Source organism: Petromyzon marinus, chromosome 2 (assembly GCF_048934315.1).
Source record: "Petromyzon marinus isolate PM22_M1 ecotype Great Lakes invasive population chromosome 2, UKy_Petmar_22M1.pri1.0, whole genome shotgun sequence".
NCBI lineage: Eukaryota > Metazoa > Chordata > Hyperoartia > Petromyzontiformes > Petromyzontidae > Petromyzon > Petromyzon marinus.
In genome coordinates this window covers 6,635,365-6,663,189 of record NC_133668.1, presented here as the reverse complement: position 1 = coordinate 6,663,189, position 27,825 = coordinate 6,635,365, and the positions used below count along the sequence as shown (strand labels likewise).

At 47.4% G+C, this 27,825-nt stretch overlaps 1 protein-coding gene across 1 annotated transcript; it reads right to left on the bottom strand.

Annotated features, from left to right (window-relative positions):
• Positions 1-5: 5 nt before the first annotated feature.
• On the bottom strand, positions 6-27,825 carry DHX30 (DExH-box helicase 30). The gene is made up of 20 exons (XM_032965931.2): positions 27,022-27,825; positions 23,895-24,025; positions 22,933-23,043; positions 21,889-22,085; positions 20,818-20,935; positions 19,727-19,876; positions 18,895-19,047; positions 17,683-18,147; positions 15,964-16,320; positions 15,336-15,411; positions 14,095-14,199; positions 11,342-11,517; positions 10,806-11,012; positions 10,204-10,285; positions 8,943-9,136; positions 7,292-7,445; positions 5,539-5,696; positions 4,855-4,958; positions 3,389-3,528; positions 6-2,014 (listed from the first exon to the last, which is right to left on the bottom strand). Exons 1-20 carry the CDS (start codon positions 27,479-27,481, stop codon positions 1,770-1,772), a joined length of 3,783 nt encoding a protein of 1,260 aa, XP_032821822.1. The 5' UTR covers positions 27,482-27,825; the 3' UTR covers positions 6-1,769.

The following is a 27,825-nucleotide window of genomic DNA, read 5'->3' as shown; positions in this document are numbered from 1 at the left end:
AGGGGCTTGGTGAGTGGTTTTAATTTTTTTCATATTTTACATTTACAACTTTGTATTTCAACTTTAGCTAAGGATACGTCTCTACAACATATGACAGTACATTAAAATAATGAACCTCAACCTACATAAAATTCACAGCAACATATGAACATATAGATATGAACAAATAAATAAGATGAACACACTATCTGTATATTAAGCGGTTGCATTCAGCTGTATTTGTTGAATTTTTTATATATACAAGAGTGACATTTAATGGATTCTTGATACCATTCCAATGACAGCTGACCTTTGACCTTGCACAGAGAGTGCATGTCCTTTGAGTGACGGGTTCCGCTAAGCCAAACAATGTTAGCCATTAAGGTAAAATGATCATTACAGTGCAGCAAACGATTGCTCAAGGAAAATTTAAAAAAAAAAAACCCACTTAACATTTAGAAGCAAAGTCCAAAAATATCAGTTTCCGAAATATGTCTACGCGGCCAACAATATAAACACACAGTGCTGATAAACAAAGATTCTGGGAGCATCCAGAATCTCATCATTAATGTCACGCCTTCGTCTGGCTGAGCACATCGAGAATACCTGTGGCCTTAACGCAATGAAGTTGCATGTACGAAAAGACGGATAAGCGCAAGACTTTGCAAATTATCACACTCTTGGTAGATTTTATAGCCTGGCAAGTTGCAATTGGGCTGAGAGTGGAGACCCATTTTCTCCAAGTTGGGAGAAATAATCCAGTTCAAAAAAACTGCTCTTCAGTGTTACAATGCCCCAGTGGTGCTCTTTCATCGGTTTGCCGTGGTATTTCAATAAGTAAATAAGACTTTTAATGACTTTAATTAAATAAGACATTTCATAATTCAGTAACCTGTCTTTGCAATTTTGGAAAGAAAATGCAATGTGAAAGGAGCATGACACTGGTATTCATTTTCAATACTGTAATATAATTTTTATTGATTTAGCCACTAGATGGCAGATATATCACATGATCAATAATGGTGGTATCAGTGCACGTTAGAAGAGCAGTGAGTTTGTAAAGGTATTGTAAAGGTATTGAAGAATTGTTCTGAAATTTGACCCTATTAATGCTGCTATGCAATTAATCTTACTCATCTGTCGTCCAATTTCAACCTCTCGAGCGACGTTGGCTGAAGCCAAGGCATCAACTGCACTCGACATCACAAACATGTTCATATCCTGATTGCAGCCATTCCACCCATTTATAATTGTTGCCACGATTGGCAGCCTCATTCTTTTGATACATTTCACTTAAGACGACACAAAATGTAACAGCTTACAGCTCTTCTAATGTGTAGTTGTGCAAGGGCACTGACATGTTTTGATCGTCTGCCATTTCACGGTAATTCTACCAAAATATTGCATGAGTATTAAAAATACACTGATGAGCAATAGCTTCAATCATCATTAATCATCTTTTACTTATTGAAAAAACACACTCATGGTTGCTTTACAGCATTTGCATGACAGCCTTCCACTAACAAACACACGGTGGTCAGTTCATTAAAATGTTCTTCAGCCTTCTTCTTAGCTCAAGATTAAATCCTGCAGATATATATACAAACGTACAACCGCGCTCAATGAACAAAAAGCGCCCTGCAATCAACCACTTAAAGCCAGAGCTCAGCGTAAAAAAACGTCTCCGCAATCCCAAAGAAAAGCGGTCACATGTGTACAGAACAAAAGCAGTTGCGTAACGCCGGGCCAAATTAGCGACGAAAGCCCAAGGAGGAGCAACGCCACGCCCATCAGCTCCGCACTGTGAACGGCTCCTGCGGCGCATTGAGCGTCTCCACCAAGATGTCGAGCAACTGCCTGTGCCTTTCCTGGGCGTCCGCGGGGAAGGCTCCGGGCTCGCTCGACGCCAGCAGCTCACACTCCATGGAGCGCACGGCCTCACGCAGGCCCAGGAGCAGGCGTGCATCCTCGTGCCGGCACGCCATGCGCACCAGGTCACCGTCGCCCACCGTCAGCAGGACTTCACCGTCCCCCTCTGCGCCGCACACGAAGACGAAGGGGGACGGGCGCCCGTTAAAGAGTGGCGCTCGCTTCGACTCTTTCCCGTTCCGATTGACGCGCGTGTACGTCATCAGTTAATAGAATAACTATCAGTTTAACACGTAGGCTTTCGCGACCAATATTATTCATAATAAACGTTTTTGGGTTAGATCGCGTTATTTATAAATGTAGTGAGGGCTTTACCATTCTGGCGAATTGCCCGATGATGCTGGATGTAATTACCAGCGAAACGTCGTATTCAAACTGTAAATGTTGTGGATTCACTCTTCAACACACCGGTGGGCTAAAGTAGTGAACTAATTGTCTTTTGTCAACGTGACACTTTTTTGCTGATTGGCCGTGTCGGGTGGTGGAGGGTTACGGCACATTTAGAAATAACGCGATCTAACCCAAAAACCTTTATTATGAAGAATAACTATCGGTAACCGAGGCTCCAACAAGCCTACGTGGGAGGACGCGTTGCCCGGTTTAGCACCAGCTATCATAGTGCCGTCATGTCGCTACGGTTCTCTGCGGTGGGGACAATGTCTTTAAAAACAATGCCACTACGCCGCTCTAAATAAAATAAACGCTGAGCCGTTTGCGCTTTCCGAGATTCAGGGGTGAACGGGAGCCATCCTGAAACTTGCAGACGTCTCGGAACGGGAAAGGGATAACTACGTCAGTCGCATTACAGCGATACACTACTCCGCTGCTCCTGACGCGGTTATCTGGCTTGACCACCTGAATGTGAAAATGTATGAGAATAAGTTTTCCCCCTTTAATCTGGCAACAAAACAGGTGTTAAGTTGTTAAAACACCAAACTGAAACCTTTTATAAGGAATCATGTCTGCTCTTTGGTTCTTTCGACAAAGTCACGTAGAAAGAAAATAAATTAAATAATAGCACACAACGTTTCGATTGCAACACAAGCAATCATCATCAGGTACAAATGAAAGAGAAAACAAACCTAGTAAACTTATTAATATAATGCAATACAACACAGAGTCGGCTAACGTTGTATGCTGTTATCTAATTTATTTTCTTTCTACGTGACTTTACCGAAAGAACCAGAGATTAATTCCTGCAGTCACGAAAGCTCCAAATCAAATCATGTCTGCATTAACCACAACACTTGTGGTGGGAGGTGCGGGGGAAGGACGATAAACTAAACACAAAAAACAGTTCTAAAGAAATGAGTTTTCAATCTAGATTATTTAAAAGTGGCTTCCTAATATCGGAAGGAAGAGCGTTCCAGGCGGCCGCATAAGCGCATCTGACAGCACGCGATGCAGGGACCGAGTCGTGGTGTACATATTTAAACTGCTTGCCTAACGTACTGTATGATAATTCAAGGCAGCACATTACCTTTGCAGTGAATGGGCGCGTCAGTCATGAGCAGCAGAGCCAAGGGGTGAACCATGGAGCTATCGCGCACGAACACCCTGCCGTTGGACTTCATGGCGCTATAATAAACCAGGTAGCGGCTACGGAACTCCTCCTCGGTCCTACGCCACACATGAGAACATACAGGGTCACCACGAGCAGACAGATGCTTTTTAAATATGCATCAGTGTGGTTGAGTTTGTTGAACACAACTCTGGAGGTGGCCGTGTGGCTCTGAAGTCAGAGCGCTGAGCCAGCACCACTGGGTTCATTAGGCCTGTGATTTCACTAGGCCTGTGATTTCACTGTAGCAAGTTGTCTCAACAAAACATCGTGTTAAATTAGTTTTTCACTTAGTTTGGCTAAATTCCAGCCATGAGAATAAAAATATTGGTATTACTGTCATGCAATAAACACCAGTGACATATACAACTATTGTGAATGAAGGCCACTTAAAGGCTTATTCTGACAAAAAAATGTATTGCACAGTCATGGTTGGACACATGGGGTCACATTGCTCTGAGAAATGTATGAAAGTCTGTGAACGTAACCACTAACCTATAACTCTCTAATCTCTATCTCTCATTTATATCTTTCTCGCTCACTCACATCTCACTCATCTGTATCTCATTATACTTAGTTCAAGAAAGAATGACTCCCACTGATGAGACGCTGTATCTCGAAATCGGTTCAGACTTTTGCTTGTATTGAATCAATGCTGCTGAGGTTGTGCACTCCCAAGGGACGATGGGTTATATAAAAAAGACGTTTTTTTTTACACGCGAAGATAGATATGGGAAGGAGGCATATTGTTGAGCTCAGTGATTCTCAAACGCGGTTACGCGGACCCCTGGAGGCACGTGGGAACGTCCCAGGGGGTAAGTGAGGTGATTTATAACTGTGTGAAATTATACCATACATAAGTCATTGGCGACTAAGCATGTATGAATCTGCCAATATAAAATAACGACAATGAAATTGAAATCCGCATGGTAACCTAGAATTATATGAAATACTTTTCTAAACTCATTGATCGTAAACAAATCGGTTTTCAAGAGCAATCAGTAGAACGTCCGTTGATTTTTTTTTATTCACTTGCAGTTCCTAGCTAGTTAGGATACCTTGCCAAATGGACAATTGGTGAAAATATTGATGTTCATTATTCATGCATTTATTTCTGAGAACCATGCTGGGTCAGGGCAAGGTTTGAAACAAAATTCAACAAGGGGGATAAACCAGTAGCCAATAAGGGTTGAGAACCACTGCTCTAGCATATACATTTTGTATCTTTTAACATCTCAACAAACCACATCTCTCAGCGGGCCACTCCAAGAGTTTTCACGAGCCACACGTAGCCAGTTGAAGAACCCTGGTGTAAACAATGCTCTGGCTGCTGAGCACCAGTGGCCTTGGTATTTGCTGGTTCTGCTCACGCCGGTCGTACTCACTTGTTGAGGGTGCTGCTGTGCAGCAGGACCCTGCCGGTGCGCGTGCGGCACACCAGGCTGTCGGTCCGCAACTTGCCTTCCCGCGTAACTTCCCCTAAGCGCAGCTGGGGTCCAGAAGCGCGCGGGGACACAACCGTGATTGACAATTGACAGCAAACGGGCAAAAAAAATACGCACGCAGGTGCATCAAACAGCGAGCTGCTTCGCAACTCGGGAGCCACTGTGCCACCCCTGCGCAAGGCAGGGACGCTAGCCACACATTTTAAAATAGGTGTTCTACTCACGAATGGTTCCCGGTGGTTATCGGTTTGATTACAGATAAAATCTGCGACGTTCACCCTCCACTTTGCAATGGACAAGAGGAGTTCGACTGCACTATAATTATATCACATCTACGCAACTACCCGCTACGGACTTATGCTCTACCATGCATTTCAAGTTTTCCATCGTGAACATATTCAGCATTCATCTCATCTTGTTGAAGGGAGAAAAACGCACGTAAAAAAATGTCCATGATCTTTGTTCGAAGTTTTTGTAGGTGTCTATTCGTGAAAAAGTACGCATTTTCGGGGTATCTGGACTCCGACAATGTTCACAGTGGCTGTGGCCCCGGTGCGAGGTGAACACTGTACGTAAGGTGTCCAGTTCCTGGTGCGAGGTGAACGTGCGTGTCCAGGCACGCACCTGTATGATGTTGGGGTAGAGGGCAGCAGCCAGCACCCCCAGCACGAGCTCGGCTTGGCGGCAATACTCGTTGCACAGCGCCTCGTCGTGCAGGCATTCCGTCGTGTTTTCCACTAAATTCGCATCGTGAATGCCCTGTGAGAACTGCCTCATCAGTCCTGAAACAGCAAGATACACAACAAAAACCTGACATAAATATTCCGTTCAAAAGCAATTTTAAGTTTTCCAATTTGCAGGTTGTCTCAGCACCCTGGCCTGAAGTTACGGAACACGGTACAATGCAGTGGTAGTCCGAGACACGAGATTGACACTCGTCACAGGAATGTGAAATGTCCCCTGCTGGGTGAAAGTTGCCAACAGGAATGAGTGCCCAACGCATTGTTTGTTTGAGGAGGAAAAAACAATGGGTATAATTTGTGTGTCGGCAAAAGTCTTGAAAATGTGTGTATGTATGCATGCTGAATTTTTTTTGCACTGCACGAATTTGTGCCTCTCACTTGACTGATAATATCGCATTTACTACTGTGTGCAAATGCTCATAAGACTATTCACCATTAACGACATCGTATGTGCTTTGTAGTAGCGTACTCATGCAACGAGCGACACAGCAGCACACCTGTCAAGCCCTTATGAGTGCCTACCTTATTATTGGCTACCTCATGCCGTTATAAATCTCAACCTTCATCCTACAAAGTCCCATCACAAGGGAGAAACACGAACAAATAGACAAAAAAGTATTTGCCCATATTGAAACGGCTGTATGCCGTATGGATCTGAAAACTCAATTTCTATGTACAAGAATACGGGGTAAACCATACGGGTTGACAGGTACGCAGCAGTGTGCGTGTGTGACGCAGTGTGCGTGTGTGACGCAGTGTGCGTGTGTGACGCGGCGTGTGTGTGACACAGTGTGCGTGTGTGACGCAGTGTGCGTGTGTGACGCGGCGTGTGACGCAGTGTGCGTGTGTGTGACGCAGTGTGTGTGTGCGTGACACAGTGTGCGTGTGTGACGCGGCGTGTGTGACACAGTGTGCGTGCGTGACGCAGTGTGTGCGTGTGTGATGCAGTGTGTGCGTGCGTGACACAGTGTGCGTGTGTGACGCGGCGTGTGTGACACAGTGTGCGTGTGTGATGCAGTGTGCGTGTGTGACGCAGTGTGTGCGTGCGTGACGCAGTGTGTGCGTGTGTGTGACGCAGTGTGTGCGTGTGACACAGTGTGTGCGTGTGTGATGCAGTGTGCGTGTGTGACGCAGTGTGTGCGTGCGTGACGCAGTGTGTGCGTGTGTGTGACGCAGTGTGCGTGTGTGACACAGTGTGCGTGCGTGACGCAGTGTGCGTGTGTGACGCAGTGTGCGTGTGTGTGACGCAGTGTGCGTGTGTGTCACAGTGTGTGCGTGTGTGACGCAGTGTGTGCGTGTGTGTGACGCAGTGTGTGCGTGTGTGTGACGCAGTGTGCGTGCGTGACACAGTGTGCGTGCGTGACGCAGTGTGCGTGCGTGACGCAGTGTGCGTGTGTGACGCAGTGTGCGTGTGTGTGACGCAGTGTGCGTGCGTGACGCAGTGTGCGTGTGTGACGCAGTGTGCGTGTGTGACGCAGTGTGCGTGTGCGTGACGCGGTGTGCGTGCGTGACGCAGTGTGCGTGCGTGACGCAGTGTGCGTGCGTGATGTAGTGTGCGTGCGTGACACAGTGTGCGTGTGTGTGATGCATCGTGTGTGACGCGGCGCCGCGTGCTCGTGGGGGCCGTCACTCGCCCTGCACATATCGGACGGCGGGCGGGTGCAGCATGTTCTCCGAGGCGCAGTGCTGCTCGTCGGCGCGATCGCCGTACGCGTGCCTCCACTCCTCAAGCGCGTTCACAAAAGCCAGGTGGTCGCTACGAGTCTCGCCAGCCAGCAGCCGCCGGGCCTGCGAACACATTGGGACGACACAAGCATGTGGGACGAATGCGCTACCGGTGACGCGAGGGCGACCAATCGCCCACGGTGGCAATGGGTAAACTACGCAATAGGGTTACTGCACGCCATTGTTGGAATGGGGACAGGAGCAGAGATGTCCGAGTGCGAGAGACGTCTCTGTGACAGGCCTACACATGCTTGTACCGCGAGTACACCAAAGGCTTTAATAGTGACAGCAGGAAAGCAGGCTACCCTCCTTCATGATTCAAGCCGATGTAACTGAGATCGTGCATTCAACTGTGAGCGAGTGCTACGGAAAACAACATAGGTGTTCCAGGTAGCTTTAAAACACGGTTCGTTACAACATAGCGCATTAACGCTGTTTCAGTGGGTAATTATGGATAGTTTAGGTGGAACAACGCTCACTATCCATTCGGATTTAGTAAATTCTTCAGACTTTAATGTAATATGCCAATTTGCTGAATGTTACTATGACACATACGTAGTGGGTACGGACGGAGACTCAGGCTTACTAACTCAGGCAACACATTTATTAACATTAACACCAACACTATTAACACAAAGGGGTAACTGCCCCTTTACCAGATAACCTATGGTGGTGGACCACCAGGCTAGCTACTCTAACACTGCGAGTTAGCAACAACGGACCCGACCCCAACTCAGGTCCGGGTCCACGTGTTGGAGAATCCTCTTCCGGCGTAGAACGTAGATTTCTTCATGAAGACAAAAGCAGCCGGTCCCACTGGGGACCCGGATTTTTATCCTGTGTGGTGGGGCTCGCTCTGCCCCTAGCGACGACCCCCTTCTCGAACTCTCGAGGAGGCTCTCCACTCGACACGTGGTCCCCCCAGCCCCCCCTTTGGGGGTCCCCGGGTAGACACCTCCGGTCACATGTCCTCCGGGGTCAACCAGAGTGCCATGGCCTCCTACAACCCCTTTCCGAGGCCGGCACTCTCGCCCCCTATCCTGTAGGGGCTGGCACTGCACGTAGAGCGTGATGCCATTACTTGATTGTCGGTCATTGCTGCCCGAGCCCCACTAGGCCCGGTACTGCATCCCCAATCAGTGGTGTCCGTGGTGGCAATACATTGCATGGCGTGCCTTTCCCAGGTTGGCCACACACAGCGACGTGCAGCGATGTCGCTACACATATACAAAAGGTTTCTGCATGATTGGCACTAAAGAGATGTAGGTCTTTCATCAGGGTGGAAGCTGATGTGAAAATGTAATGAAGCACGGCAGGTAGGAGCACTCCCACAGCAAGAGGCATTTCAAATAAATGAAAAAGCTAGCGGCGACGCTAATTTTGCCATGCGTTACACTCGAGACTCATCAGTTCTTCACGGTCCTGACGCCCTGACCGGAGTCACTCGAGCGCACATCGCCATGGCGACGCAGCAGGGGGGAGGGGCTGATGCGACACCACACGCCGACCACAGCTCGGGGGGGGGGGGGGGCAGGGAACACGCCGCACTCCCACGCGCACCTTGTTGACGGCCGCACGTTGCTGCAGGCCGCTCTGGAAGGGGTCGCGCGAGAGGCTGGAGATGATGACGAGCACGGGGTAGAGGCAGCGGAACAGGGTGGCCAGGACCAGGGCTTTGGCCAGTCGGGGCTCCACCGCCATGTGGGCGAGCCGAGCGCCCAGTGGGGTCAGGGACTCATCCATCATCAGGACGCCTTGGGTGGAGGAGGTGGGGGGGAATGAGGGGGGGGGAAGGAGGGGGGGCAAAGAGGCGGAAGAGGGGGAAGGCAGCGGCAGGAAGACGAGAGAAAGGAGAGGGGAAGAGGCGAGACACACACGGGATAAGAAACGGGGAAATTGGATGAGGCAGTGCGATGGGAGGAACACAGGAGGAGCAGAGGGGAAAAGAGAACAGGAAGCAAAAAGCACAACGGTAAATACAAGATAAGAAAAGTTTCTTAAAATATGAAGGAAGCAGTCTTAACGTTATATGTTTAAAGCACATTGTGATGTTTTGGAACTTAAACAACAATTTTAATAATAATGCGATTTAACCAGGAAAGTCGAGTCTTAACAATGTTTCTGGAATAAACTCTATTGTGTAATTTAACCAATTCAAACAGAATGCTTGGCTTGTGGGAGAAAATTACAAATAAGACCTTCACAGGAGGGGACACCATTCAAAGGATGGCACAGATAGATTCAGGAATCCATTCATTGTGCTGCCATCCCCTGGTCATTTCACAAAGTTTGGAAGATTTATAATTCTGCGCGACCTGCGTGATCCACCAACCCTTGCCAAAAAATATTCAGTTAGTTGCTCAGTGCCCAGGCATCCCGGCCCATGGGTACTGAGCTGCTGATCGCAGGGGTGCGCCACCATATCTGGCATCAGTGCACATATGGTATTAATGAGAAAGCAAGACCAGGATGTGCCAAGCCGAGAGTGGGACGTGTATAGAAAGACAAAGATCCCCCGTATAGCCTTAATAGACTGTTGGGGCAAGTGCTGTTAGCGAGCACCTATGAAGGCCGGCACGGCACACGAGGGGGTGGGTGGCCAACACCACGCCCAGCCGCCTTTGTCCCCCCACTGGTGATGTTTACACACCGCACCAAATACTCATGGGCCTAGGGGGAGGCTCATGACCAGTTCAGATAATCGTCACTGCGGTTGGCTGTGAGCAGGAATCAAACTCGGGTCTCCAGGTTCATAGAACAGCATGCTAACCACTGCGCCCCCGCTCCCCACCCTGGTGCACACACGCACACACAGTGTTACCTATCTCCTGCAGGATGCTCACAGCCTCCTCCACAGCGTATTTGTTCGGCCGGTCCAGCGCCTGGTCCAGAAACTGTGCCGCCTGCACATTGCACAACGGCGACGCCATCGTATCATCACACCAAGAGTACACCTCTCCCACGTGGCAACCCGGGCGCTGGGGAGGCTGTCTACATCCGCGCCCGTCTGCGCAACCACAAGTGTTTGGTGTTTTCAAATTTAGTCATAGACTTTGTCTCGTCAACCAGTGGATTTGCATTTAAGTCTTAGTCTGGATTACATTAAGTCATTCTCTTATTCTCCCCATAATAAGCGAACACATTACATAGTTTTATTTATATACATCCAATCACCATTTTGGGCTTCACCGGTACACTGCGGTCTCTAAATTATCATAGTCTGCGTCTTCATTCACACGAGCTAATTTAATCTCATTGTAGGTCATGCTTTGTTCGTTGGGGAGTAGCCGAGTCATTGTCACGTTTGATGATTTTCGTCCATTCATGGTCATCGTTGTCTAAGTAACGATGACTTACTCGGACAACGATGAATATTTTTCCGAAATAATTTCGTTCAGGGAATAACTGTGGGCCGCCGCTCACCGGGATGTGCGGTGTGTGCAGCTTCACTTGCAGCACGAGGCTCTCGAGCGGCGTGCGCAGGATCTCTGGCGTCTCGAACTCGGGCATGGCGGCGAATTGCTCCTCGGAGAAGAGGTGGTAGGAGAAGCCGGGCTGGCAGCGGCCTGCCCTGCCTCGCCTCTGCACCACATTCGTCTTAGACACCCACACCGTGTCAAGGCACGACACCTGCGTGGCCACACACGAGCTTACGTCAACACGCGCGGCAAACACAAATGACGCACGCTGCATCGGCGCTTCCACCGCCTCTCGCCTGTGCTGCAGCGATACTTTGGAATGCCAGTCACCTGACACCCCGCACACACACTCACACTCATCACATGCACAGTCAGCACTCCGATACCTGAAAACTCTCTACTCCCACTCACCAGTCAGTCGCACACGGCCTGCCCAATAGCACCGAGTGGGAGGCATAACCGCACGCAGTGCAGTAGCGGGATTCATCCAAAAGGTGGAGCCACCACTCAGGCGAGTGAGAGAGGGAGCTCTGGCCGTACCTGCGTGCGCATGTCATACTGCTGCAGCTTGTGGCAGCCCGTGTCCACCACGTGGACGATGTCGTCGATGGTGATGGCCGTCTCGGCAATGTTGGTGGCGAGCACCACCTTGCGCACGCCCTCCGGCGGCCTCTGGAAGATGGCCTGTTGGTCGACTACCGACAGGCTCGAGTGCACTGCGGGCCGCGGGGGATACGGGGGTGGGGACAGCACTGGCATGAGCGCTCTCGTAGCGCCACCCGCGCAGCATCACACGTTCACGTGGATTTACTCACGTGGAGACGGCCGGCAATATTCATCTCGCTGCTCCAAAAAGGTTCTCGCATTCGCACTTCACAGCTCTTTGATGTGTTTTTTTTTTTTTTTGGGTTGTATCACGTGTTGGGTCGGCACAATGCCTGACGTTTCGCTCTACTTGCCGGCAGCTTCTTCAGCAACAGAATATTCAGTTGCGAAAGAATTCACAATTCCCATTTCCTGTTGGATATTTTTTTTTTCCAGCCTGTTCTAACTGAAGTCAGATTTTAACGTCCAAAAACTATTGGATCGAGGAGAAGGAAGTGATGGAGAGGCATGGTGGCACCAACAGCACTGGCCGTAACAACCTCTTGATCATAATCCTGACCCTCTGCATTATGTCGATTACTGTACCATGCACGAGAGTGATAGAAACCTCTGGCCTCAGCCTGCAATACAATCCGATCAAATTAAAATGACATACTAAGCAATATTGTCATCATGGGACCTCCTTTGCCAGTACCAAAATATGAGAATGTTTTTTTCCTCTTTTTTCTGGCAAAAAAAAACACCTTTAACGAGGAATCATGTCTGCATTAACCACAATACTTGTGGTCAGAATGCCAACAAAAAACATACTCTGATAATATATGCATTGTCCTTGAAATTGATTGGTCCACACCAGAGACAGCTTTATTTTTAGCCTCGTCTCAAACGGTGTTAGACCAGAGGACGCCAAAAGGCGTACAAAAGGTGTGGACCAATATAATATAAGACAATGCATATATTACTCTTTGGTTCTTTCGGTAAAGTAACGTAAAAAGAAATTAAATAATAATAGTAAACGACGTTTCGATTGCAACACAAGCAATCGTCATCAGGTACGAATGAATGAGAAAACAAACCTAGTAAACTTAGAAATTTAATGCAATACAACACAGAGAGTCGGCTAACATAACAGTCAACACCCTACCTGGTTGATTAACGTTCTTCCAAAGATTGCTAAATTTGAGAGAGAGACAAAACACAGACACGGAGACACATAGACAGACATACAAGCAGAGAGACTCACTCATAGGCACACAGAAACAACGCCTATGTGTCAAGGCCTTAAATAAAGATAGAGGGGGGGGGGGCAGAGGGGGGGGGTAGAGAACAATGAGAGAGTTGTGTGGAACAAACAAGCACGGCCTGCCCAAAGAGGACGGAGGAGCTAGACACTGGACATCTAAACAAACAAGCACGGAGAAAGAAAATTTAGTAAAATTAGGAAGTGTAATGAAATGCAACACAGAGTCGGTTAAGACACAGTTAACGCATAGCCTGGTTGATTACGTTCTTCCAAAGATTGCTAAATTAGAAGTTAAGTGTGAAACAAACAAGCACCGGAGAGGTGGTTAAATCTAGATTCCAAGCTGTTCCACACAACTCTTCTCATTGTTCTCTACCCCACCCCACCTCTCTGCCCCCGCCCCTCTCTCTCTATTTAAGGCCTCGACACATAGGCGTTGTTTCTGTGTGCCTATGTGTGAGTCTCTCTGTTTGTCTGTGTGTGAGTCTCTCTCTGCTTGTGTGTCTGTCTATGTGTCTCCGTGTCTGTGTTTTGTCTCTCTCTCAAATTTAGCAATCATTGGAAGAACGTAATCAACCAGGTAGGGTGTTGACTGTTATGTTAGCCGACTCTCTGTGTTGTATTGTATTATATTTCCAAGTTTACTAGGTTTGTTTTCTCATTCATTCGTACCTGATGACGATTGCTTGTGTTGCAATCGAAACGTCATATTCTATTATTATCTAATTTAATTTCTTTCTACGTGACTTAACGAAAGAACCAAAGAGTAATTCCTGCAGTCACGAAAGCTTCGAATCTAGCTTTAATGCATATATTATCAGAGTATGTTTTTTGTTTGCATTCTGACCACAAGCATTGTGGTTAATGCAGGCATGATTCCTTGTAAAAGGTGTTTTTTTGTTGCCAGAAAAAAGGGGAAAAAAACAATTCTCATATCGTCATCTTTAAGGACTTAAAACTTTGCACACATATGGAGTAGACCTAGCCTCTCGATGACGAAGGGATTTAGTAGGCAGCCACATGATTCACTGGTCAATGCACTGGGCTGACACTGCCAAGATCCTGGGTTTTTAATTAAAGCTTACTTCGCTCATGATTAAACTTGGTTCTCAAGTGTGGTGAATTGATGACCACAGCCATCCATGACTGCACGCAAAAAATGCCTCAAATCAGGTTTTTAACAACTGGCAAAAATTTACCTCCAAGAATCTAACTCTGTTGGTCTGACGGCCATGCCGAAGACGTTTCCATGTAGCAGGGCACGCCAGAAAAGTGCTCTCCCCTATCGTAGATGAAAAAGGTCACTTGAAGGAATCTCAAAGGTAATTCTGTGGTATCATTTTCTGCAGACAGTTATCTAACATGGGGTGATTAAAAAGTTTTGAATTGACACTGTCAGAGGATAAGATACCGACAGCACATTTGAGACAAAAAAGGGATTCACCTGGCAGAATAAGGTGCTTGTCTAAGCGGTTGTTTAAACGCTGGGAGAGTCTGTCCATCACCCCTCGAATCTCCTGCCAGCCCGGCAAGAAACAGAGCACTCCCCCTGTAGACAACAGCATGACAGCATTACAGCATTACAGCTGGCACAGCCGAGCACAAGTGCAGGCAGAAAATACATTACCAAAGATATCACCACCTATTCAAGGCAACATATATCTGTATGTTGAACTTCTTTAGTACCGTACGTAGACAACAGTGCTAATTGGAGGTGGGGCTGTGTAAACTAAAAAACTCAACTATTCTTATTTTGCCAGTTAAGGTCCACCAAGCTATTTAGCTTTTTTTCAGAAGCAACCTGGCCACAAACAATAGCTGAATGAAGTGGCTTACGTGGAAATGCTATAGCAGCCAATACTCTAAATTAGGGATGGCCAACCTGGAACAGACCAAGAGCCAAAAAGTACTGATGAATTCTGCAAAGAGTCAAGTGTATATATGTGATTCTATATATTGAGAGTTTTTGGGACAGTATGGCAGACATTCATTATTTTTTAATACTTTGATCGTATGTTCTACATTATGCCCCTTCGACAGAGCCAACTGTGGTGGATTATAAAAAAACATGCAGTTCGAGAGACGTCAGTTGGCCACCGCTGTATTAAACGCATTATATTGATTCTAAATGTGGAGGGAAAAACTTGAGAACTCAAGAGAACAATTGAGAGAACATGCAAACTCCAAACATACAAGCATCAGGGTCAAGATTAGAAACCATCACCTCCTGCAGTGTGGTTTTGTAGTGTGGCGTTAAAGTTAGTGCCTGCATCGACCACTCCAGGTCAAGGAAAAAGGGGATGATAGGATGAATTCTTTACATCGCTCCCCTGACTCATAATGAATGAGTAGTGTAATTTTCTTGTGCCACTGGACCCCACTTATCCATGAAAATAAGCGAATATAAGTTCTTACATATCAATTAAGGGCTGCACATAACAGATACATTTCACTGATGTTAGTTACACAATGACAATAATCACATATTTAGCAACTACTTTTTGACTAATATTGAGAGCTTCATCAAGGGACTGCATTGTAAAATGTCTCCAGTCACAATTATTTTTCTGCTTACACCGAAGAAGGTCCACCGACCCCTAGTGTACACGTATGATTCGTTATTTAGTGGTGAGGTCGGTATCAATATTTTCCATGTGTTTGTCATGAGAGAGCTGCAGTGTGGACCTGGCGTGCCACGCGAGCAGATAAACTCCACGACTTCAGTGACAAAATCCAGGTCGGGCGAGGGGTCATCAGAATCCTGCACACCGGGGTTATGGGACAGCACAAACCCACACGCGCAAATGTGTTACACACACACCCACACTGGATACGTGTGTGTCATGCAAATATACATATACAATTATATAGATCCACTTGGTAGCCTCGTTCAAATATTTGTCCAAGTACACGTGCCACACTGACATACAAGCACGCACACCAACACATACGTATACAGTAACATCTCTTGAGGCTGGACTCGAGGGAGATGGAATTTGGGTTATCCCGCAAAGACTATCGTGAAAATAGGAAAAATGACAAAAATCCAAAAAAACTAGACTACTGTCCGCATGCTACATAATCACGGGTTACAATGCGGCATTCTGTAGTCCATCCACATGCATCGGTCTGTCACATGGTCTGCTGGTGTTAGCATTACAACAACAATTCCTTTCTGCAAAACAGTGAAATGTTATTAAAAATTACTTGAACGAAAAGAGGACAACTTCGGATTTAATCGAATCACTTCCACTCCTCAACGGAAACCGAGTGACTGGCACAGACCGACGAGTGGCGCCGTCCCCGCACGCACCTTGCTCGGCGGGTGGCGCTGCATGAGCTGGCACACGTTCCGCAGGTGGTACGGCGTCACGGGGTACAGCTTGCCGGGCACCCGCAGCACCGTCGCACCGCCGAAATACTGGGCGAGCCGCTGCGTGTCGGGTGTGGCGGACGCCAGCAGCAGGCGCAGGCGCGGGTTGCGACGCAGCACATCGCGCAGGAGCACCAGCAGGAAGTCCGTGCCCACGTCGCGCTCGTGCACCTCGTCCAGCAGCACGTGGCTCACGCCCAGCAGGTCCGGGTTGCTCTGCAGCTTGCGCAGCAGGATGCCCACGGTGCAGAAGAGCACCGCGCCCCCCGGCGTGGGAGGAGAACTCTCCATGCGCACCTACCCGACGCGGCGGCATCGGCGGTAGCGGAAGCCAAAACATCACCACATCTCTGGGAGGCTCAACTGGGACACATGTACCCCTTTTCTGTTAGAACATCCAAGCCAGGCCAGCGTGTGGCCCTCACGATAGGGGTGGTTTTCCACCGGCTATTTAACGAGCTAAGCCAAAACCAAACTGCAATACCGTGGCCTCACAAGACATCCGATTCTGGCCCAGGACCAAGTAGAAAAAAATTCAGCGTTAATTTCACGTGGCGTCAGTCCACTGTGAAGACACAGCGTCATCACTCCATCATCTACACGTGACTCAACCAGTTAATTAAATGTGACATTAATGGCACGGCTCTGATGCTACGGTGGAAAAACAATCCGGGACCTCTTTTGAGTCGTGCCAGGCTCAGCCATCAATATTGAGCAGGCAGAAGTAACTTTCTTAAGTCTAGGGGCGTAAGGGCTGCCAGATCCAATCAGCCACTTGCCTCGCCCTTTTCTAATGTTGGTCACGTCTAATGCTCATAGGCCACTCCTACTCCACTGCCAGCCCCACTTACTACCCATATAGCCCCAATCTTTGTCTGAATCATGAGTCGAGCAAGAGGCCAGGAAATTTCAATTGGGACAAAATCCCATTTTTCTTTCAAATGCTTCTGCATGCCAAGGACAGCCATTCATCAAACGGGACCATTCAGGCAAAACCAGCAAGTTTGGTCACTTTAGCAACAGCATTAGGTGGGCATGCAATAAATTAACCCCTTCTAGCCTCACAGCGATTTAATGAACTGTCACAATATGGTGGTTGTGACTTGATAAAAAAAAAATCGATGCTAGTCTCGTTTTTATCATAAAATGTTTATTTTTTATGAATGTTTCTATTTTGTTAACTCAATTTGCCTAAATGTAAGATATCATCATTTAAATAAACATTGGATAAATAGTTAATTATCGATTCTTACGTGCATGAATGAATGAATGCATGTATCATGACAAAAGGGCTGTACACGTACATTGAAATTACGATTATACTACAAAAGCAGTTAACAGACTGCTCATGCCGCCTGTATGTATATATAATTTATTTTGCACCATATGTATACAACTGTGCGAATCAGAGGTGTGGGGGAAGGACGACAAACTAAATACGACAACAGCTTCAAAGAAATTAGTTTTTAATTCAGATTAAAAAGTGCATATCTCCAGAAGCTTCCTTATATTGGAAGAGAGTTCCAGACGGCCGCAGAAGCGCATCTGAACGCACGCGATGCAGTAACCGTCTTTTTTCGATGGGTTAGCCAAAACGCCGCTTGCCGCGAGGATGCCCTTTATCCTGAAAAAAACGCGAGTGTCGTGAGCACCACGCACCTGGTACCCGATGTTTCTGCGCAGGTGAGGTCCGAGCTCTTGCCGCACGCGCTGGCACACTGACACGGCGCTAATTCGCCGCGGCTGCGTCACCACCACGTTGCAGTGGGCGCCGTTGCCCGCGCGCGACACCATGCTCTCCAGGATCAGCTGCGGGATCTTGGTGGTCTTGCCGCAGCCCGTCTCGCCCGCCACAATCAGCACCCGCCTGTCCTCCGCCTCCAGCGCGGCCAAGATCTCGTCACGATAGTCCAGGATGGGCAGAGGGTCCTCGCCGGGGGTCACGGGGGGGTTGGCGGCGCGCCACCGCGACAGCAGCTCTTCGCTCAGCTCTTGCGCTTGCTCCGGGGTGAACGGCTTGTAGGGGCGGCCCGTGAACACGCAGCGCACACACGCCTCCTCCTCGCCCTCCTCCGCTGGACCCAGCACCTGCGCTGCCTCCGAGGACTGCGTGTAATTTTTGCGCTGTGGAACATAAGCAATAATAACAGTTTACAGCCCTGTCAAGCCACTAATCTAATGAACCCTGATGGCGAGAGGATTAGTTGGTTGACCAAAAATTGTAATGAACTACTTTTTTCGTGATCAATTACTCAGGTGCCTAAAATAAAATTTAAATGTTCCCACATCCTTCCCTTCGAAGGCAGGGACCCCTAAGCACTGCTCAGTGTGACGAGGCCGATGATGCTGATATCACCATGCTCTGCCCATCATTTCCTTTCCAGCAGCACACGTGGGAGTAGTAATCAACTGCAAATCAGTAGATAAATTGATAAATTAACTAAATAATTGGATATCCCGGCGGTAATTTATCCTCTATATCCTGTTCCATATTGAGAAGCAGGCTATGATTAAATCATTGCTTGGAGATCTACAACGTGCATCAGGAAGGGAGGGAGAGTGCTATTAAATTACATTTTCAGAAATAAATTCAGATCTTTATTGTCCACTCTGCACCAGATGGTGCGTTCATAAAGGTTCGCTGCAGCATTGGAAGCTGGAGCAATAAAATATCCCAGCCTATAAAAACAAACTCAGTGAGCATGATAAGATCTACCTGTGTGAACTACTGTCAAGTGAAGCATTACCACAAAGGTTTATTGGACATTTCCGTCAACTTCCAACAGTGCGTACTGCAGTCAACAAAATTCACTCCCATGCTGCTTAACACTCCTCTTCAGTCACCGGTTATAAATTAATTGCAAGCTGAACCTGCAGCAGGAAGTCATGGAGGCGTGTGGCGAGGGCTGGGAGCAGGCTGATGGGAGTGGGTCGCCGGTGCTGAGCGTGCATGTCCTGCAGCGCCGTCTTATTGTAATCAACGTTTCTCAGCGGGCGGTTGCCGCTGTCCAACAACCCCATTTCCTGTGGGGGCAAAGATGAGGGAATGAATGAAACACATCACGTAAATAGAAATGCATCGCTTATAAGCACAAAGCGAAACGATTTAATGCACAGTCGCAGGCATGCTCCAAAGTCGACGCAAGTTCACACGCTGGACAATTGGGCAAGACTCGAGTTCCCATGGCAGCCTTCTTTCAGTCGTTCACGTGACTCCATTTGCTAAGCGATCCGCATGCTTTCACCCAGGCCACCCTCAATACCAGTTGTGACATCATGGGGTCAAGGTGCAAAAGACACCCAGAGTTAGTGGCATCTCTCACTATGGTCAAATTCAGAGCTGTGTTTCTATAAAAACACAACTGCAGAATATTAAAAAATAACAGATTTTGCCTCGGGATAGCATAACCTAACTCAAGAATAAACTACTTGTCTTCACAATAAACTAGCAATGCGCACATCCTTTGGACATGACCGTCTGTTCGTCCCTCCCTCCCTCCTTCCCTCCTTCCCTCCTTCCCTCCCTCCCTCCCTCCCGCCAGCCAGCAAACTGTTTTTGATAATACAGCATGATAAATGATCGCTCTTGTGGAGTGCGGGGACAAGAAACGAGCCATGAGGGGCTCTTGTTAGAATGGTCCAGCGCGGCTATTCCCGAGGGTGAAAGCTCATTGAACACAATCAGGTTGGCGGCTGCTCAAACCTTAAAAGCGGCACACGCCATTGCGCAGGCCCGTTTTATGGCCTCGTTCTTCTTGGGAGCGTGCGCCACAAACACCATGTCCTGTGGCCACGAAAGACGCAGGTGGCACTCGAATGGCCGCTGTTCCGTCACCGTGAAACGCACATGCTTCTGCAGAGGGACAGCGGAGTGCAGGTAGAGAGTGCAGTTAGATCAGCAGACATTTCATTTTACAGGCATTACTGCTGCTCAATTCTAAAACTATACGCAAAAAATATTCGTATTTTACCAGGTAAGGCCCACTGAGGTAGATAGCTCTTTCAGAAGCAATCTGGCCACAAATGATAGCCCAATGAAGCGGCTTATCACGTGGAAAATTTATCGCAGACAATTGCGCTAAAACGCGTGACGTCGATTCTAAATGTGGAGGGAAAAACCGGAGGACCTGGAGAAAAATCCATGTGACCATGGGGAGAGAGGCATGCAAACTCCAAAATGCATGCGGGATAGAACCCACGACCTCCTGTATACTGTGATTAAAGAGTTCACAGTGGGTTTCATGCTGCCGTCGGCAACATACTCAGAGGTGTTCCAGCAAAGAATTCACACCAGGTCTGGCCAGGAAAAATTACATTATGTAGTGAATGAATAAGACCCTAAGTTATTCCATGCATGAGATTGAAATAAAAAACAAACAATAATTTCCAGCCACTCAATCCACCAATGGATGAAGCTCTCACCATGTCACGTCAGTCAGGTTTTGACCATACTTCACCACTGTCATCAGTTTATGTTGGTAAAAAGAGGAAGCGCAGGACTGGTTCAGGTATCACTCGCCACTGATGTTAGCCATGTCTGGGAATCAAATTCTAGTGGACGGGCTCAAGGGTGAAGCGGGCTAACAGTGGTTAGCATGTACCACTCCATCCGCCATATATGAAAAACGTGCCTATCGTATATAAAGCTAATGTAAAATCTAATTATCTGGTGAATACCTAGAGTAATTGTGGAACACGCGTTGCGGAAAATAATCTACGCTGCTCATCACGTTACGATCTTTAAAGTGTGTTAGAAAATCTCTAAAGTGCAAAAAAAAGTAGCATGATACTCACTTCTGCAGAGGGGGAGGCGGTGGCGATCTGCACCACTGACAAGAGCAGCGTCTTGGAATTGGGAAACTTCTGCATCAACTCGGCCATCTCCGAAGCGTGGCTGACCTGCTCTCTTGTCCTACGAGGAACAAGAGTTGTCAATTCCAATCTGGCCAGGTTGCGTAAGTTATATATATATTATTATATCGTTTGTCACGTTTCAGAGAAATACAAACAAATGCAAACGGCTGCTATTTTCACCAAACACAACAATAACTAACAAATGTGTGCAACATTCACTGATCAATGTTTTGCAAAAGACTTCACCATCTGCACCACATAGCTCTGAGTAAATCGTGTTTTTGAGTGGAAAGCAAGATGCTTTTAATGATTCTAATTTATTTACTCAACAAAGCCTCCATGAGCCTCAAGACCTTTTTCGCAGGAGGGTCCTGCTACATTGGAATGATTGGCCAACATAAGGGCGGTTGGCTAAGTACGTGCGAAAGAAGTTCAACATACATACATATATGTGTTAACATAGAGTAAACTAAATAACCTGGAAAAAAACCCATGCATACACAAGGGGGTGATGCTCAGCACAGCAATCACATGGCTATCTGAATAGACCTGAGCCTATAACACCTGGGCGACCATGGTGGTCACTAATCCCAGTCAGAAACCAGACTTCAATCTGCTTAGCTTCTGAGAGGTGATGAAATTAAGGACATTTATGGTGATTTAGTTGATAGGGTAATTTTGCCATAGGAAAGTGGATGCCCATGCAAGAGATACTTGTGAGATGAGGTTCGGATAGTGGCTCTGCCAGGGAGGGCACAGTGAACCCTTTGATCAATATGATCGGTTTTGTATCAGGGAAGTCCCTAATAACATCACAACCTTATAATAAAGTTTATTTTTCATATTGGGTCATCTTTATACGAGTTATCATGTCCCCCCCTGCCCCTCGTACAGATGATAACACATTGCTGTTTTCAACCTCAGTTGGAAAGCATTAAAAACTACTCATAGTTATGATGCAGCAAACACAACCTCAAGAAGAAGGCAGTAATGTTGTAGACTCGGACCTACCTCTGGAATTGAGCACCTCTATGTCCTCTGCCAGAAGGGTTATTTCTCTGGTACCTTCCCATGTCTGCATTATCTCCTGCTTGAGGGATCAAAGCCAGGCTGTTGGCCTGGTCCTCTGGGACACCCAGCTGGGATGCAATGGCCTGGTATTCGTTACAGCTCAGAGGCTTATTGTTTGCAGAGATCCACCCTTGCTCCTGCAACACAGTGCCAATGCATTAAAACCAATGCCTGTATAGGCCAGAATGCAACGTTTTCTATTTCAAATTTGTGCAAATTTTTTTTTCAAGATGACGAACAAAACATGTCACGACCTGAGATCAGGGTGTGTTCTGAGAAAGGGCATAGTTACTCGGTTATATTATTTAAGTCTTTCAGGAAAGTCACGTAGATAGATTCAAAGAAAATAGCAAAAAAACTACAATGTTTCAATCGCAACACAAGCGATGATGACCACTTGTGTTGCGATCGAAATGTAGTTTTTTGTTATTTTCTTTGAACCTATCCATGTGATTTTACCGAAAGACCCAAAGAATATTAATTCCTGCAGTCACGAAAGCTTTAAGTAAAGATTTACTCGGTTATGTTAAGAAAATTCATGTACGGACGCATTTCATTTAAATTTCTGTGTATGCTCACGATACATGTATTGAATCGTGCACGTGAAAATGTATGCTTTGAGATTTGTCCAAATCATATACTATTACATTTAAAATAATGAACAAAATCTTACAGAAAATACAAAAGAACCCAGAAACAATACAAACATCATGAACCGGACAATGATAATTCATCTGAATGGTAGGGGGTTGTTGAGTTTAGTTAATTTAATTTAACTCAAGAGATCAGAACAGTCTAACTTTCAAGATGTGACCTGGGTCACAAACATGACAAAGAAAACCAAATCAGATCAAAACAACCGCATTACAGGAGAAATTTTTAAAAAAAAAATCTGCACAGATATGCATAGATATTATAACTAATGAAATTTCCTGTAATGCACAGAACGAGTTACATGAAATGTTAGGAGTCACGAATAAGCACCTTGAGCCTAGCACAGGCCAGAGCAGCAGCATGCCTCTCAGCCTGCAACTTGCGCCATCCAAACCCCTCAGTGCGCAGATTCACTGGCCACAGCACCGACAGTACGCTCCGCTGCGGGGTAAAGCACACAGTCCCACAATCTTTGAGACTATAAAACGAAACCGTTCGTATTTTATAACCAGGTAAGTAAGGCCCACCGAGCTATACGTCTCTTTTTCAGAAGTGACTTGGCCATAAATTATAGCTCAACCAAGCGGCTTATCGCGTGGACATTGATAGCAGCCAAATACTGTTAAACGCAGGTTTCTAATTGTGGAGAGGAAAACCGGAGGACCCGGAGAAAAATCCACACAGCCACGGGAAGAACGTGCAGACTCCAAATATACAGGCATCAGGGTCGGGATCGAACCCACTACCTCCTAAATACCAGGCGGGGTAGTTAACATCTTGCCACCATGGGTACCTTAGACAATACGATGGTAGAAATGTAATTAGCACGATCGAGCATGAGTCTATCCTTGGACTCACAATGAAATACAATTTATAGAGGTATCACTGACAATGTGCATATATCTAGCAACATAATACATGCACAGCATAATAGTTGGTACAAGTGCACCTACAGTATTAAAACGTATTTTTTAAAAAAAATTGAGTCAATTAAGCAGAAAAACAGTTGAAGTGATGGATGCTGTCCTTATTTAATCCAACAACTACAATTATGTACCAAATTAATAGCTAGCTTCCTAGCAGTGTTTAATTAGAATACAATTTTCAACTTGCAATACAGTACATGATTAAATTTAAATATTACAAAGATTAGGAATTTTAATCAGCTTTATGTGTTAATCAATCAAGAAAGTATCTCCATCTCGGTCAAAGTAAAAGCTTGCCAAAGACAGCCAACTTCAAACAGAATATTTGCCAGGCCTCGACAACTTTCATCTCAATCTGCACTGCACCTTGAGCCTCCCATCGTAGTTGGTGTAGGAGAGTTTGGTGGGGCATGTGGTGCCACTCGCAACGTGTTCCAGCACCGTCCTCAGTAGGTCCTTAGGCAGTGGGAACTCTTGAAGCAAGGCTTCTTGCTCATCTGTGGGTGTTCAGTGCAAATATTAATCACATGGAATTTAAGCAGCTTCTCCCGTTACAATGTGTGGGTGATGAGCGGCAGTTCACATTGCTAAGCCACAGAGTGAATGCATTACTGAATTCCATATCCATGGAACAGCATGATGAATATCACCAATGATATAATTGTAAACTTTGAGATCGGAAATATAATATTCAACCTATGGAAGTTAACCAAGCACAGACTGATTCAACCACTGTCTATGAGAACGAATATATTTGTGTGTATCGCAAAAATGCTTGAAATTCAAATGTAATCTTCATATATGAAAATGGTAGGTGGTAACCAAGGTAAAGGTTGTTCTTAAGGCTATACCACTCGCATCCAAACGCTAACTTACATCGTGTACAAAAGGGAAAGGTGCAGCCCTGAAATTACTTGCTCACAACATTGCTGGCAGAGATGCCTCCACTAGAGGGAGCATAAGAGAGCCCCTGTAGAGAGTCATGAGTACGTCTATCAGAATCAGAACATTAATTTATACTGAGCTATAACGCTCTTTTTCACAGATGTCCAGTCTGCTCTTCCACACTGGCCAGATGTCTTTGGAGAGATGAACGTACTCACACTGTACCCCATCACACGTGTCCTGTTGACCGACTGTTGTGTACCCATTCACAATACCGTACTGTATATTGCTGTATTTTTAGAACTGATTTTTGTGTTTAGATTGTTGTCATTCCACTGCACCTGCAATTAGCACGACTGGCTACGTACTACGGTGCAAAAGAAGTTCAACATAATGCAATCACTTTTAATTTTACCAGGTAAGGCCTACTGAGCTATGTAGCTTTTTTTCATAAGCGAGCTGGCCACAAATGACAGCTCAACAAAGTGGCTTATTATGTGGAAATATATAGCAGCCAAATACTGTAAACGCGTGATGTTGAATATAAAATGTGGAGGGGAAATCTGGAGGACCCGGAGGACCCGGAGAAAAATCCACACGACCACGGGGAGAGCATGCAAACTATAAAGGCGTCAGGGTCGGGATAGGGATCCAACCCACACGCCTCCTGTATACCGGGTAATGGAGTTAACATCTCGCCACTGTGGCGCCCCCATACATGCATATGGTTGAAGAGGATTTTAATGCACATTGCTTAACTGTCACTCAGTGAGCTCGAATCGAACAAGCGCCTCTGGATTTGCATATCATGTGTGCAAACCATTGCATCTTGGTAGCATCCACAGTATGCAAAACACATGACATACCTGTCAACCCCTTATCAGTGTCTACCTTATTACACACCAATTCAGACCTTATTGGTCACCCCGTGCCTTTATAAATCTCAACGTTCATCCTAGAAAGTGCCATCACAAGAGATCAACACAAATGTGTTTTTCCCCCGTATTGAAACGGCTGGACGCCATATGGACTTGATAGCTCAAATTCCCTGTACAAGAATACGGGTAAACGGTATGGGTTGACAGGTATGACATCATTTGAAGTTAATAAGCATTATGACTGCAGTGTTGCAGAATTCTTCCCGCACCTCCGACTGGCACGGTTGGCTACGTACGGTGATAAAGACGTTTAAGATACAGAACCTTCTACAGGGGGGGGGGGGGGGTACGCTATTTAAGGCTGGGCTATCTTCATCCAAAAGAGGGCCAAAAATCACACACGCACACAGAGTACCCGAACATTACAGATTGTATCAAAACCCAAAAGTCGCTGCTGGCAGAAGAACACCAAACGAGACTTGGGAAGAGGGATGCATCCTCTAAGACAGGGGCGGGGAACCTGTTTTTCTCTGCCAAGGTCCATTTAGATATTTATAACATTATTCGCGGGGCCAAAACGAAATTATCAACTTAAAAATTAGCCCGTTATATTTGGTCAAACGTTTCATTAACTCGCCCCTAATGCGATGGCTGGAACTGCTTCTCTTTCGCGAGGCGCGTGGTGATGATGTTAGCTGGTATTGACGATGGCGAGGCGTGTGCTGATGATGTTCGCTGGTATTGACGATGGCGAGGCGTGTGGTGATGATGTTAGCTGGTATTGACGATGGCGAGGCGTGTGCTGATGATGTTCGCTGGTATTGACGATGTTGCTGCTACTCGCAACTGCTTTTCCAGGTTTGCTCCCTAGATTTATTGAATTTCTCGAGTCCCGCCTGCGGTTGCCTTGGCAGGGCCACACCAAATGATTTCGCGGGCCGGTCATTCCCCACCCCTGCGAGTCTAAGAGGACAACTTCGATGGAAGCAGCCGGCGACGAGCGCCGTTCATGGCAGGGGAGGGCAGCTCTGATCTCGACCTCTATAGCCCGTTCGTTCATCCTCGTACGGGAGTAAAAACTACATCGACGTATCGGGTTTAACGTTCGTTATCAAACGCCAACCCCCTCAATTCCCATCAAAAGCAGCTGCAGACCCCCAACCCATCGGCTATTGGGTTTCTCTCCGAGAGCACAGTGGCTTGCCGTAATCTCCGGATTTTAAGACACGATTTACCCCTGTACGTATTCTAAAGCAAACATTGGGATGTGTAGGTATGTGTGTGACCGTACATGTAGAACTCTACCGACGCAGAGTACAAATTCGAGGAGCTTCTTACTATCCGCATCTTCCTCTTAAGCCGGAGACGTAAGACGGGCCCTCAAGAGGGTGACATTGAGCAGCGCATGCATCGCCGCAAAGCACGTGCTAACCGACCCCCGCGTGTCTTCACCACAAAACGCTTCGAATTAACGCAGAATAATACAAATAGTCCATTGTTCAACCCCGCCGTTACGCGCACTACAAAAATCGTACGAAAAGAACACCCGCCATTAGCCACTGCGGCGCTTGTGCCAGGCTAGGTGCAACCTTGAGGCCACGTGAAAGTGTCGGTCGGAAGGCTCGCTGCGGCGGCCGGCTACGGGACAGAACCAAGTTTGCCCATGGGGTTGACCGAAGTGAAGCGACCCCGACAGATCTAACGCACACGACCGAACAGAGGCCACTCGCCTGAGTATCCGGGCTCGAGCGCGCCGCCGGTCTGGCTGACGCCGGCCGCTACGCCGCGCCTCCCCGCGGTGCTCTCCACGCCGGCACGGAGCGAGCCCGAGCATCGTCGCGCGGGGCTCCTCGCCTCGCTCCCGCAGGCCGGCAGCCAGGCCGAGCGGGGCGAACGCGCCGTCCCGAGGCGGCCAAGGCAGCGCGACAACAGCAGCACGCGTCCCGTCGCCATCTCGGTGCTCGGTGTGGGTGCCGGAGCCCGCGAGGACCCCAGCGGTCGCGGCGGCGGCGGCGGCGGTGGCGGCAGCGGCGGGGGCGGCGGCTTCCGCGCAGCCGCGAGCCCGCAGCGGCCATGTTGTTCAGGGACAGATGAGTGGGCGATCGGGTTTCGACGAGTTGACGGGTTGCTTCGTCTATGAGCCAAGAGGTAACGATTCATACGCCACTCTAAGCATTCATCGGGAAGCATTGTGTTGGGTTTTTTTTGCGTGCGTTGTTGCTGCTGCTGCTGTTGTGTTATCCGGGCTCCATGGCGTTACCCGTTTTCGTGGTTAACTCCCGTCTGTCCCCACCCCTCCTCCTCAAACTGTTATCCGCTAATCCGACCTACGTGCTGCGATGGATCCCGTTGCCCGAAACGTCGCCTAGCACAGCACAATAATATATTTGCATTTCAGTTGACGAACGCGGGCTTACTTACTCCGTACTGTACGCTGCAGTGGCGCTCGGGAGAGCGGAGCCCCGACATCATCACGGCGCGACAAAAAGAGGCGCGCGATTTGCTCCCCCTTAGCAAGATGGCCGCCGTTCTGA

What these genes read in the sequence shown, in the direction of transcription:
- DHX30 (XM_032965931.2), bottom strand. Translation starts at nt 27,481, where the DNA reads ATGCTTCCCGATGAATGCTTAGAGTGGCGTATGAATCGTTACCTCTTG. An exon ending in GAGCATCCTGCAGGAGATAG is followed by an intron (nt 9,137 to 10,203) that starts GTAACACTGTGT and finishes CCTCCACCCAAG; the next exon opens with GCGTCCTGATGATGGATGAG. An exon ending in TCTACCCCAACATCATACAG is followed by an intron (nt 4,959 to 5,538) that starts GTGCGTGCCTGG and finishes TCTGGACCCCAG; the next exon opens with CTGCGCTTAGGGGAAGTTAC.